This window comes from Rana temporaria, chromosome 3 (assembly GCF_905171775.1).
Source record: "Rana temporaria chromosome 3, aRanTem1.1, whole genome shotgun sequence".
Lineage (NCBI taxonomy): Eukaryota > Metazoa > Chordata > Amphibia > Anura > Ranidae > Rana > Rana temporaria.
Window position 1 is genome coordinate 220827856 of NC_053491.1, and position 14223 is coordinate 220842078.

Consider the following 14223-nt stretch of genomic DNA (forward strand, 5'->3'; position numbering starts at 1 on the left):
TGTTTTACAAGCTGTACACTCATTAGTTTACATTATAGCAAAGTGTGATTTCTTCAGTGTTGTCACATGAAATGATATAATAAAATATTTACAAAATGTGAGGGGTGTGCTCGGGTCGGCTTATACTCAAGTATATACGGTATTTATATATATATATATATATATATATATATATATATATATATATATATATATATATATATATATATATATATATATATATATATATATATATATATATATATATATATATGTATGTATCTTTTACCATATTTGTTCTTCAGGCAAGTGACTTTTCCTCAGTTTTTTGTCCTTCAGTGATCTGTCTTTGTAGCAGATGAGATGGTGAGAGACCGCAACAGGAGATGATCTATGTCAGGCATTTTAAACACAGCCAAGATCTGTATAGGCATTAGGATCTACAATGTTGTGTCATCTGTCAACCAGCATCTCAATCCACTATTTAAATTCTGTTCCTCTATTGTCCCAAAACAAAGATGGCTCCATTCTTCTGCAAGGAAAAGTAAATAGAGCAGAGGAGTAACTAGAACCTTCAGGGCCCCAGTGCAAGAAACCATTAAAAGCCGCCCTGGCCCCCGACCGGGGCCCTTCCCATTGATCCCTTGGCTCTTTACTCCCATTGTAAGACATTTTATTACGGTTCCACAGCAGGCCACCTTCCTGCTGCCTTGGGGTCTCCCGTGGTGGCAGAACGCCAGAGCCCAGTTACAAGTGAAACCTATGCGACCCTGGTAGTTCTGCCACTGGTGTCAGTAGTTTTTTTATTTTTGTTATTTTATTTTTTATTTATTTTTTACATCTTTTTTAGGACCACCGTTGGGGGACTATGGTGAAAAATTAGTAGCCACAGCTATGAATGAATAAAAAAAATCTATACCGATCACTGACTCTATTCATTAAGATGAGGAAGGTCTCCACCCTGACAGATCACTTCAGCAGCCGGCGGGAGGTGGGAGGGGGAAACCTGGCAGCACTGTGGGGGGGGGGGTGAGGGGGGCCAGGGAAGCACACAGGGGTCCTCAGCAGCAGGACAGGTATTGGGAGGCGGGGGAATGGCATATAGAGGAACCGATGCCCTCCATTTCCCTCCTGCATCCGCTGAATGTCTGTGAGAGAAGAGATGTTGGGATGTGGCCTGGCGGGGGTCCAGGCTGAGAGAAGAGAGGAGAAGAAGCAGCCATTCAGCAGCTACAGGAAAGGATCGGTTCCTCTACATGCCACCACCCTCCCATTCAGGTGTACAGGGGGGGGCTGCATGGTCCCCCCAGAGTATGGGGCTGAGTTGCAATGGCGACCCCTGTATGTACGCCCCTGATAGATGCATTGCCAGGGAAAGTACTGTGATCTCTGTAGGCCTGCACCTAGTAACCAATAGGCGTGCACTTAATAAAAAAATATATCTGATGATAGATCATTCAAAGCCACTGTAGGTGGCACTTGTCCACAGCGGCATTGCATTTGGAGGAAAGTCAAGAGGGACATGTTTCCTCAATGTTTTCCTGGGCCCTGGGGAAGCTATCCGATTGGATGCTGCCATCTCACGTGACTCTAGCAGCTGTCTTGGGTCATGTAAAGCCTATTTAGGGCCCTGGCTCCCAGGCTTGGCTCACATTTTGCATATGGGTAGTGTAGGGACAGGTAACCCATCTGACAGGGACAGTGATAAGGATCCAGTCGATTAGGGAAAAGATAGGGACATGCTATCTTTCCTGGACACCTCCCTATTTGGGTACAGACCAGACAGGCTTCATTCCACCCCTAAAGACAGATGCTATTGGCACGCCCGAGACCTGTTCTGCTACACATTATTGTTGGATTCTATAAATGTTCACAGTCAGATGCATGTTTGTTGCAACTGGTCTCTCAGTGTTTACTGCCACCGCACCACACAACACCTCCCCACAGCTAATCAACTCTTTTGAAACAGATCAGCAATGGCAGCACCATATTTCTCTCAGTAGAAGTTTGTCTTACTTTTTGTTCCTGTATTAACCCCTTGACCCTTTTGGCATGTCTGGTATGTCCAGGCTTTAAGAAGTTAAAACAAGTTCATGTCTGTATCAGCTTTAGAGCCGCCCATTAACTTTTATAGAACTCAAAGGTAGCACCCCCAGCCTGCTCCCCCTTCTCTGTGGTTCCTGGGCTACCCCTGAAAGACTAGGAACAAAAAAAACTGTCAGGACCAGTGGCGTTGTGTCTATAGAGGGCGCTGGAGCGCCTCCCCCTCTGGCTCTCGCACAGCCACTGATATAACATAGATTCATGCATTGCATGAATCTATGTTATTGTTGCAGGCCGCTGCCGCAACTATTCAGATGGCCAGAAGGTGAGCGCCAACTACCTGAATAATGGCAGCTGGTTGGCTGTGCGGAAGTGCCTATGAGAGCCAGCAGGTCTGATAGGCTTTCCGAGTACAGCCCTCGGCTCCCGGAAGCTTATTCTCGGGACGAACGGGAGGTGCGTTCCTTGGATAAGACTGACGGCCGTCTTAGCCAATCAGATTCACCGATTCTGGTTATCGGTAACCTGATTGGCTGAAGCGTCATCGAGGGCAGGAGAAGACATCGAGGGACGTGGAAGGAGAAAGGTAAGTGCCGGGGGGGGGTATTTTACAGGGCACAGCGGCGACAAAAGGCACAGAGGTGACAATGGGTACAGTGGTGACAAAGGGCACAGTTGCATCAATGGGTACAGTGGTGACAAAGGGCACAGTGGCATCAATGGACACAACGTTGTTTTTCCTGATGAGATTCTTGGCAAGAATCTCTTGCCGGCCGAGTGTACAGACACTCCATTCAAAAGAACTGCAGTTCTTTTGAATGGCACGAACGCGGTGACGTCATCGTCTACGACGAGCATGCGCTCGTCACATTCGATGCTGTCGCCGCCATCTTGCTACACTCTACCTATGCCTTGGAAGCTATCGTGCATTCGTCAAAGTCATTTCGAGCATGCGCAGGTTTCCACGGCGACAGGTAAGTATACAGACGCTCGGGTTTCTCGGCAGGAAAACACTGTCGAGAATCCTGAGGTGAAAAATAGAGAGCAGATTTTCTATTTTTCTCGTCGAGATTTTGGGCAGATTTCCAGACGAGAAACCTCAAAGCTTCGTACACACGCACAGTTTCTTGGCAAGAATGCTCTGCCAGCAGTTTTCTTGCTGGTTCTTGCCGAGAAAACCATGCATGTGTATGAGGCTTAATACTCTCCTTGCCCGACCTGTCAGTTTAGGTGGACGGCAATGTCTTGGTTAGTTTGCAGTTGTGCCATACTTTTTCCATTTTCAGATGATGGGTTGAACAGTGCTCTGTGAGATGTTCAAAGCTTGGGATATTATTTTATAACCTAACCCTGCTTTAAACTTCTCCACAACTTTATCCTGGACTTGTCTGGTGTGTTCCTTGGCCTTCATGATGCTGTTTGTTCACTAAGATTCTCTAACAAACCACTGAGGGCTTCACAGAATAGCTGTATTTATACTGAGATTAAATTACACACTGGTGGACTCTATTTACTAATTAGGTTAGGTTTTAGATAGGGGTATCAGAGTAAAGGGGGCTGAATACAAATGCAAGCCACACTTTTCAGATATTTATTTGAAAAAAAAAAAAAATTGAAAATCATTTATCATTTTCCTTCCACTACACAATTATGTGCCACTTTGTGTTGGTCTATCACATAAAATCCCAATAAAAAAAATTACATTTTGGTTGTAACGTGACAAAATGTGGACAATTTCAAGGGGATGAATACCTTTTCAAGGCACTGTATATGTGTGTGTATCTAGATGTGCACAATACTTTGCAGCTGTAATTGCAGCAAAGTTTAGACTCGGTGAGCTGAATACAAATGCATGCCACACTTTTCAGATATTTATAAAAAAATAAAATGAAAACCATTTATCATTTTCCTTCCACTTCACAATTATGTGCCACTTTGTGTTGGTCTATCACATAAAATCTCAATAAAATACATTTACGTTTTTTTGGTTGTAACATGACAAAATGTGGAAAATTTCAAGGGGTATGAATACTTTTTCAAGGCACTGTATATTATAAATGAAGTATCATTTTCAATTTGCTTAGAAAGATTCACGGTTTGCTTACTTGCTGAAAACATCCAGGTGATAGAAAAAAGTAGAACAACATCCTAATTACTCATCTTTATTTTCTGAAAATGAAATGCTGCTTCAACCCATATGATGTGAATTTATAATAATAATGAGGAGCCTCAATGACAAACACAATATATCTGATGACATGACGTAATGAATATTTATAACACAATCCTCCAACAATGAGTATATAAGACATAGTTGTATGGGGTAGAAGGACGAAATCTACTCTACTGCAGGTCAGTTTGTTGGTTCGCTGATAGTACAACAAGTAATAAAACAGGTATGTGGAAGTTTTGATGCTTTTGTTCAGAAAAAATCCTATTGCTGTACAGAGAAAGCAATATTAGTGTTTATATATTTCAAAGCTGCCTTTTTCCACTATCTTCCAAGGGCAGGTTAGACATGAAGGCTGAAGTGGGAGTCTGTCAATGCAGGAAGCAGAGTCTCATAGAGGATGCTCGCAAGGAGAAAGAAGCTTCGGTCCTGCCTGCGCCAGAGCCTCAAGAAGTAAATAACGGAGACCTGGGCGAAGAAGACAATGGCACCACCTTAAATCTGATGTTTACAGTCAGGAGCCCTAGCACTTCTTCACTTAAAGCTATTTTAAAGATCTTAGAGGTAAAGTGACCACAGTGTTATATTTTTTACATTTTTTATTTTTATTTTAACTATGTTTTTAAAGATCCTAGGTGCTAAATGTAAAGTAATTTATCATTCCCCATTTGCTCATCATCACATTTTGTCATAGAGCAGACTCTGCTATCGCTATCAATGAGTTTAGAAGGAATAAACCAGATTATTTACCATCACTTTACATAGAATATTTAGGAAACAGATAAAAGACAGGTCACATTGTTTCTTTGTAGTGTTTTAATTGTAGTTACACAAAAAGATTAGTAACAATAAGGAAAAAGGTTAGTAACATTAAGGACAAGAATGAAGTGCACAAATATAAAATTAACATGTTGAATAGAATGCAAGAAATAAATAAAGCTTTATGTACCTTATGTACTCGAATATATGCCGAGTTTTTCAGTACATTTTTTTTGTACTTATATTATTTTTGGCTTATATTCGAGTCACCTTTTTGCACCTGATCTCCCAAAATTTGGGGACCCGGTACCAGTACACATGTAGCCCCACTCTTCCTTTACAAGTGTGCAAAGTTTGTTGTTCGGGGGACCTACGGCCGGGGAGCACCGATTTTTCAAAGTTGGGCAACCCTTCCATAGACTCCCATGTTAAACGGGCATTTCTCCGGTGATTTTGGGGACCCGTTACCGTCCGGTCGTAGGTCCCCTGGACCTGGAATTTGGCACACATGTAGCCTTATTTCTCCTCTACCAGTGTGTTTGTTGTCTGGGGGACCTACGGCTGGGGAGAACAAATTTTTCGAAAGTTGGGCATCCCTTTCATAGACTCCCATGTTAAATGTCAGTCTAGTCATGAGCACAGTGAGGCATGGACACAGTGAGGCATGCACATGGACACAGTGAGGCAAAGTGAGGCACAGTGAGGCACAGTGAGGCATGCAGATGGACACCCTAGGCTTATACTCAAGTCAATAAGTTTTTTGTGGTAAAATTAGGTGCCTCTGCTTATATTCCGGTCGGTTTATACTCGAGTATATACGGTAAGTTAAATTTACTAAGCTACAAATTATTTGTATGGCTGGAGGTTCTTTTATTTAACCGTTATATACTTAAAAAGTATTACATCTTATATGAGCTGTTCCATCATTTGTGTATGAATAATAGTTATTAGCATTTAATGATTTTTTTTTTTTTTTTTTATGTACTGTAAATTATCAAACCAGAGTTTACACTGGATATTAAAATAGTTTAGGCTTTTTTTGTAAGTACATTATTTTTCTACTTTCTTAAATGATACATTTTCCCAATGTTTTGTTATTAATGCCTTTGGTACTATTAACCACTTAAGCCGGGACCATTTTGCTGGCCAAAGACCTGGCCACTTTTTGCAATTCGGCACTGCGTCGCTTTAACTGACAAGTGCGCAGTCATGTGACATGGCTCCCAAACAAAATTGACATCCTTTTTTTCCCCACAAATAGAGCTTTCTTTTGGTGGCATTTGATCACCTCTGCGATTTTTATTTTATGCGCTATAAGCAAAAATAGGGCGACAATTTTTAAAAAAATTCAATATTTTTTACTTTTTGTTATAGTAAATATCCCTCAAAAATATATATATAAAAAAAAATGTTTTTCCTCAGATTAGGCCGATACGTAAAAAACTTAGATCTGAGACATACCTGTCATGCATTCCAAATCACTTGACCCAGGGCAAGTACTGAAATTAAAAAACGTATCTTGCACATTTGTAACACCTCTGTAATCCTGAGCTATGGAAATCTGAGACAGCCAAGCAAATAGTATTTTTACAATGAGGCCAGCAATGGAAGCCTGCTTAGTTATTTCCAAACAGACATGCTTTAAACGACATTGATGACTGGGTAAGGAAGGGTTAGCAATCTTGTGAGCATATATTCTGTAAGCTACTAAAACATATTAAATTAAATGATACATTTTTAGAGAGAAATACTGTGTGTAATGTATTTATTGATATTTATAATATGTAACCTTGTCATATAAACTTAAAGTCAATATTACTATTTGGATTTAATGTCTTTCTTAAAGCGGTAGTTCACCCTCTCGTACTTGATTTTACCATCGAGACAGGCATTGTAGCGCGAGCTACAGCATGCCTGTCCCGATTTTTTTAACCCCGTACTCACCTCGTAGTCGTCCATCGTAGATTTCGGCTCCCGCGGGGAATGGGCGTGCCTATGGAGAGGGAGGATGATTGACGGCCGGCCCTGGCACGTCACTCTCCCCGAAGACAGCCGGAGTAGGTCTCGGCTTTTCACGGTGCGTGCGCACAGGCTATGCGCACGCGTCGTGAAGACCAAGCCTATTTCGGCTATTTCCGGAGAAGCGTGACGCGCCAGAGCCGGCCGTCAATCATCCTCCGTCTCCAGAGGCACGCCCATTCCCCGGTATCTTCGATGGACGACTACAAGGTGAGTATGGGGGGAAAAAATTCGGGACAGGCATACTGTAGCTCGCGCTACAATGCCTGATTTAAAGGTAAAAGAAAAAAAATTATTTTTTTTCCCGTCGATAGGGTGAACCCCCGCTTTAAATTGTGTAATTTAATTTAATTATTTTTACTCAAAATAATTTTAGTAATTGTATTTTATCAAATGTTATATGTGGCTTTTTTTAGATACTACATTACATGATGATAAAATACAAAAAAAAAAAAAAAACTCTAATTTATCTGACTGCTTCATGGAAAAAAGTGTAATGAGGAAAGCATCATATGCAATGTGCAGTACCCATATCATTCAGTTAGAATTAAATATTTACTTGTCTTATCTTTATACAAGGAGCTCTAAGTAGTTGCTGCTCTTTGCACTACTTTTTGACCATTTCCTAAAATATGGTCCTCATCATTCAATGTGTATTATATACTCAAGTAAAACGCTACACAAGTAAAACACTTTGGGCCAGATCCACAAAAGAGATACTCCGACTTAACTGCTGTTCAGTCTGTGTGTAACTTTGGAAACGATCCTCAAAAGGCTTTTTCCAAAGTTAGGCAGAAGATCCGGCATGTGTAATTGAATTACACTGCCGAATCTTAGGATGCAGTACCGCATCCGCCGCTGGGGGCATTTCGAGTCGAAATGCCGTTTATAGTATGCAAATTAGCACTTAAGGCGATCCACAAAGCTTTCCAGCTTCCTTTTTGCGCCGTAAGTGTTATTTTGCAAGTGTAAAATTAGGGCTGGTTCTACAAAGTGTAAACTAGTCACACCTTGCAAAAGCCCATTCCAGCGACGGCATTTGGTATGCTTTCCCGAGGGAGAACTCCACGGCAATTTGTAAAAACAAAACCGGCATGGGTTCCCCCCCAGGAGCATACCAGGCCCTTAGGTCTGGTATGGGTTGTAAGGGGACCCCCCCTACGCCGAAAAATCGATGTAGGGGGTCCCCCTACAATCCATACCAGACCCGTATCCAAAGCACGCTACCCGGCCGGTCAGGAATGGGAGTGGGGACGAGCGAGCGTCCCCCCCCCTCCTGAGCCGTGCCAGGCTGCATGCCCTCAACATGGGGGGGTTGGGTGCTCTGGGGCAGGGGGGCGCACTACGGGCCCCCCCACCCCAGAGCACCCTGTCCCCATGTTGATGAGGACAGGACCTCTTCCCGACAACCCTTGCCATTGGTTGTCGGGGTCTGCGGGCGGAGGCTTATCGGAATCTGGGAGTCCCCTTTAATAAGGGGGCCCCCAGATACCGGCCCCCCACCCTAAGTGAATGGATATGGGGTACATCGTACCCCTATCCATTCACCTGTAGGCAAAAAGTTAGTTAGTAAACACACAACACAAGGCTTTTTAAAATATTTTATTATTCTGCTCCGGATGCCCCCCTGTCTTCGTTATTAGCTCAATTAGCAGGGGGGGCTTCTTCTTCCACTCTGCGGGGGTCTTCCACTCTCTGGGGGTCTTCCGCTCTCCGGGGGTCTTCTCCGCTCTCCGGGGGGGGCTTCTCCGGACTCCGGGGGGCTTCTTCCATCTTCTCCCCTCTTCCGCTGTTGACTCGGCGAACCCCGGTTCTTCTGGAGCTCTCCGGTGCCTTCTTCTTCAGCGCTGGCTGCCTGCTATGTTTGTGTGTTAGCTCGATTTCTAACAGGCAGCCGGCGCGGTCTTCTGTGGCGTCAGGGTCTTCTCTTCCTTTCTTCCGATGTTGCCTCGTCGCCTGTTGTCGCTGTAATGATGGAAGCGCGCCTTGCATCCCATTTATATAGGCATCACCGTCCCATCATGCTCCGGTAGGTACCCACGTGGTGGGTGCCTACCCACGTGCACCCACCACGTGGGTACCTACCGGAGCATGATGGGACGGTGATGCCTATATAAATGGGATGCAAGGCGCGCTTCCATCATTACAGCGACAACAGGCGACGAGGCAACATCGGAAGAAAGGAAGAGAAGACCCTGACGCCACAGAAGACCGCGCTGGCTGCCTGTTAGAAATCGAGCTAACACACAAACATAGCAGGCAGCCAGCGCTGAAGAAGAAGGCACCGGAGAGCTGCAGAAGAACCGGGGTTCGCCGAGTCAACAGCGGAAGAGGGGAGAAGATGGAAGAAGCCCCCCGGAGTCCGGAGAAGCCCCCCCCGGAGAGCGGAGAAGACCCCCGGAGAGCGGAAGACCCCCGGAGAGTGGAAGACCCCCGGAGAGCGGAAGAAGAAGCCCCCCCTGCTAATTGAGCTAATAACGAAGACAGGGGGGGCATCCGGAGCAGAATAATAAAATATTTTAAAAAGCCTTGTGTTGTGTGTTTACTAACTAACTTTTTGCCTACAGGTGAATGGATAGGGGTACGATGTACCCCATATCCATTCACTTAGGGTGGGGGGCCGGTATCTGGGGGCCCCCTTATTTGAGGGGACTCCCAGATTCCGATAAGCCTCCGCCCGCAGACCCCGACAACCAATGGCAAGGGTTGTCGGGAAGAGGTCCTGTCCTCATCAACATGGGGACAGGGTGCTCTGGGGTGGGGGGGGCCCGCAGTGCGCCCCCCTGCCCCAGAGCACCCAACCCCCCCATGTTGAGGGCACGCGGCCTGGCACGGCTCAGGAGGGGGGGGGCGCTCGCTCGTCCCCACTCCCTTCCTGACCGGCCGGGTAGCGTGCTTTGGATACGGGTCTGGTATGGATTGTAGGGGGACCCCCTACGTCAATTTTTCGGCGTGGGGGGGTCTCCTTACAACCCATGCCAGACCTAAGGGCCTGGTATGCTCCTGGGGGGGGAACCCATGCCGGTTTTTTCTTTGAAAATTGGCATGGAGTTCTCCCTCAGGAATGCATGCCGCTGTCATTTTTTTTTTTTCCCGACGCAACTTTTTTAAGCCGTCGCGATCCTCAAAACTCGGCGTAACGTAACTTCGCGCATGCGCAGTACGGCCGGCGCGGGAGCGCGCCTCATTTAAATGGGACTCGCCCCATTTGAATAGGAACGCCTTGCGCCGGCGGAATTTTAGTTACACAGCCTGAAATTTCTAGATAAGTGCTTTGTGGATCAGGCACTTAGGTAGAAACTTTAAGGCAGTGTAACTTAAATGGGATTTTTTAAGTTACGCCAGGTTTTTGTGGATCTGGCCCTTTATTTTTATGATGCAGCTGTGTATTGTTAATGAAGGTGATACTTGAAAAATGTGAATATCGTGCAAAAGTTAATTTATTTCACTAATGCAACTAAGTGCATTAGTGGCTTGAAGTCCAGTGTGAAGTTTCCACAGTCTGTGTTGATTTGGGGTCCGGGGTCAATGCAGCCGTCTACCAAGAGATTTTGGAGCACTTCATGCTTTCTTCCACAGACAAGCTCTATGGGGATGCTGACTTCATTTTCCAGCAGGACTTGGCACCTGCCCACACTGCCAAAAGCACCAAAACCTGGTTCAATGACCGTGGGATTACTGTGCTTGATTGGCCAGCAAACTCGCCTGACCTTAACCCCATAGAGAATCTATGGGGCATTGCCAAGAGAAAGATGAGAGACATGAGACCCAACAATGCAGAAGAGCTGAAGGCCCCTATTGAAGCATCCTGGTCTTCCATAACTCCTAAGCAGTGCCACAGGCTGATATCTTCCATGCCACGCCGCATTGAGGCAATAATTGCTGCAAAAGCGGCCCAAACAAGTACTGAGTACATATGCATGCTTATACTTTCAGAGGTCCGATATTGTTCTATGTACAATCCTTGTTTTATTGATTGCATGTAATATTCTAATTTTCTGAGTTGGTGGATTTGGGGTTTTCATGAGCTGTAAGCCATAATAATCACAATTATGACAAATCACGGCTTGAACTATCTTGCTTTGCATGTAATGAGTCTATCTCATATATTAATTTCACCTTTTGAGTTGCATTAGTGAAATAAATGAACTTTTGCACGATATTCGAATTTTTCGAGTTTCACCTGTGTGTTCTTTACATGTACTATATTTTGTGTTGGCTCTGTAGTCAGGGAATTCTAATTTGGCAGAATATTTCTATTTTAGGTGAACTATGCATGCCTTGTAAATTTAAGCTATAAATCACATCAGCGGGGGGCGTGGCCTGGAGCGACATGGGATAGGACGCTAGTCTGCAGAGCTCCGCCGGCCGTTTATCCTTATTGCCTTATCCTACAATCCCACCCGAGATTTTCCTCACTAAAACGCTCCAACAGACCCCGGATACTTCGGTAATCATGGCCCCACCGAAGACGAACAAATCGGCTGGCCCAAAAATCGACCAGTACCTCCGTCAGGAGAAGGACCCCCCGGCGCAAGATGGCGGCGCCACAAGGTCGGAAGACGCCACGACCGGCGCGGACATAGCCAAGGTGCTGCTGGCCATTACCTCCTGCCAGGAGGCGGTGGCGACCTGCCAAACTACCCTCACGGCAAAGATCGAGGAGGTAAAGGTGGACATCTCGCTGGTGCGCCAGGACATGCAGAGGCTGAGAGAGAGGGTATCCGAGGCGGAGGTGAGACTGGGCACAGTGGAGGACTCCCTCCCCCCATCCAGCAGTCCTCCGAGGCCATGCAGCTGCAAATCAACCAGCTGCTACAGAAGCAGGACGACCTCGAGAACAGAAGTCGCAGGTGCAACTTGAGGTTTGTCGGTCTCCCTGAGGGGGTGGAGGGGAGAGATCCGCAGGATTTCCTGGAAAAGTTGCTCCGAGATGCTTATGGCAGAGAGGCCTTCTCCCCCATGTTTGCAGTAGAGCGGGCTCATCGGATGTCGGGCAGGCAGCCACCGCCCGGGGCGCCTCCCCGCACGTTCATCGCCAAATTCCTGAACTACAGGGACAGGGATGCAATCCTCCGGCTGAGCAGGGAGAGGGGCAACATCCCCTTTGATAACAAGATGGTGGCCGCGTATCCGGACCTTTCGGCTGAAGTTCAGCGCAGGAGGAAGACCTTCATGGAGGCCAAGCGACGCTTACGGATCAAACATGTGAAGTACGCCATGCTGTTCCCGGCCCGACTTCACGTGGAGGATGAGGACCGAGCCTACTTCTTCAAAGATCCGGAGGAGGTGCTGGCCTGGATAGAGCGGCAGGACAGACACAGATAAGTACTCAGCTCTCCCTGTCCCCTGTTGTATTACCTATAATGGCGCCTGGGCCCTGAAGCATTTTTTTTTTCTTTTGGTCACCCCCGCGAGGATCTTGCGGCCCTCAGCCGCCCCCATGTATGGGAAGATCTCCCCCTATCCTTCCCCCTGTTGACCCCCTGTTGTGTGCCCAGTCCCAACATATCCTGCCCCCCATGGCTGCTTTCGGCCTGGGGTCCACTCCCCTCTCTGCGGGCTCCAGAGGGCTCCAAACCGCATCCTGACATTGCTCTCTGACACCTGGAGCCCCTGCGATACCCAGGTTACCCGTACAGCACACAGAGATCTAAGACCCTGTACTGCCCGCATGACTGGATCCCCCCCTGAGGGAACGAGCAGCATACTGGGCTGAACAGGGGGGACACGTTCTCAAACCTGTACTCTTGAACACTGGTCTGATGTATCTAGTACCTGATACACTTGAAAATCTCCACGTTCACTATTCACCCCGTTTTCCTTAACCCCCTTTTTTTTTAGTATTATTTTTTATTTTTCATATAATTTTTTTTTCTTTTATTTTTTCATTCGATTTTTCTTGTTTATCATTCTCCCTCTCCCGGCGGAGGGAGGCATGCTATAAAAGGCACGCAACTGACAGCGCGTCAGGTCCTGGACCGTGCATGTGCACGCAGCGGAATTCCGCCCCACTCGCAGCAGCCCATTATCGACCGCCACTGCACAGTTTCACCCTGGATGGCCCGGCTGGATACTATCCGGGACTGTGCTGGTGGTCTCCCTGGGTATACTCTGGATAGCTAGAATGTTCTCTATTACTATGCAAAGGGTGCTGCTCTTGCCATGTTGGCAGTTTTGGGTTCAAGCCCGCACCAGTTGGGGAATGTGCAGGGCGGGGTGGGGGGAGGGAGGGATGCAAAGGTACTGGGTTGTTAACGGTTATCTCTTGTTATGTATTTTATTTGAGCAAAACGTACATGGGACAAGTTTCACTGTGTTATTGTTGGCATGTGGGGACGTATGCGACGGCGGCCACGGGGTAAAGAAGTGTGTAATTAAAAGTAGTCTGGATCCTGGAGTTCATAGCCTCCCCTGGTATATCCCATGGCCACACTGAAGCTACTAACTTGGAATGTCCGAGGGATGAGGGATTCGATCAAGCGCTCTGCAATATTTGCAATACTCAAAAAGCTAAGGGCAGATGTCGTAGTCCTAGTTGAGACACATGCGGAGGGTCTAGCCCAGCGAACGCTTAGACGTCCGTGGGTGGGCTGGGGCTTTCATTCTGTCCACACTTCCCATTCTAGAGGGGTCTCTATACTAATTGCCAAAACGGCACACTTTGAACTCCAGGATTCAGTAATAGACCCGCAGGGCAGGTACGTCTTTCTGAAAGCTAAACTATATGGGGATCAGGTCCTTCTTATGGCATTCTACGTCCCACCCCCGTTTCAGTCCACTATAGTGGTTTCCGGCTTTGACTATATGGCCCTACACCCCGACACGCCGGCAATTTGGCTGGGAGATTTTAATACAGTTCTGGATCCCTCCCTAGACAGGATGGTCAGAGACCAGGCTGGACCTGCGGGATCGCGCCCCATGAGATTCGCGAGACTTCTCGCGGATTTCAACCTAGTTGATACATGGAGAAACGGGCACCCCACAGACCGGGCGTATACATGCTTTTCGGCCTCGCACCACTCAATGTCCCGCATAGACTTGATCCTAGTGTCTAAAACGCTTCTCCATAGAGTAAGAGAGTCAGGCTTCTCCCCTCGGTCCCTTTCAGACCACTGCGCATGCTGGACAGAAATGTCGCTGCCTCGGGCCCGCCCGCCGCCCTCTTGGCGGTTGAACCCGTTCTGGCTGACCCTGCTCCCGGGGGACGCGGACCTAGCCACGGAGTGGGAACACTACTTTACTGATAACTC

General features: G+C 46.7%; 1 protein-coding gene across 1 annotated transcript in view; it reads left to right on the top strand.

Annotated features, from left to right (window-relative positions):
- Positions 1 to 4221: 4221 nt before the first annotated feature.
- LOC120932127 (tyrosine 3-monooxygenase-like) overlaps positions 4222 to 14223 on the top strand; it is a 65664-nt gene continuing 55662 nt past the window's right edge. The window contains exon 1 of the mRNA XM_040344283.1: positions 4222 to 4756. Coding sequence (XP_040200217.1) covers positions 4541 to 4756 — 216 coding nt within the window. The 5' untranslated portion in view covers positions 4222 to 4540. The remainder of the gene's footprint in view (positions 4757 to 14223) is intronic.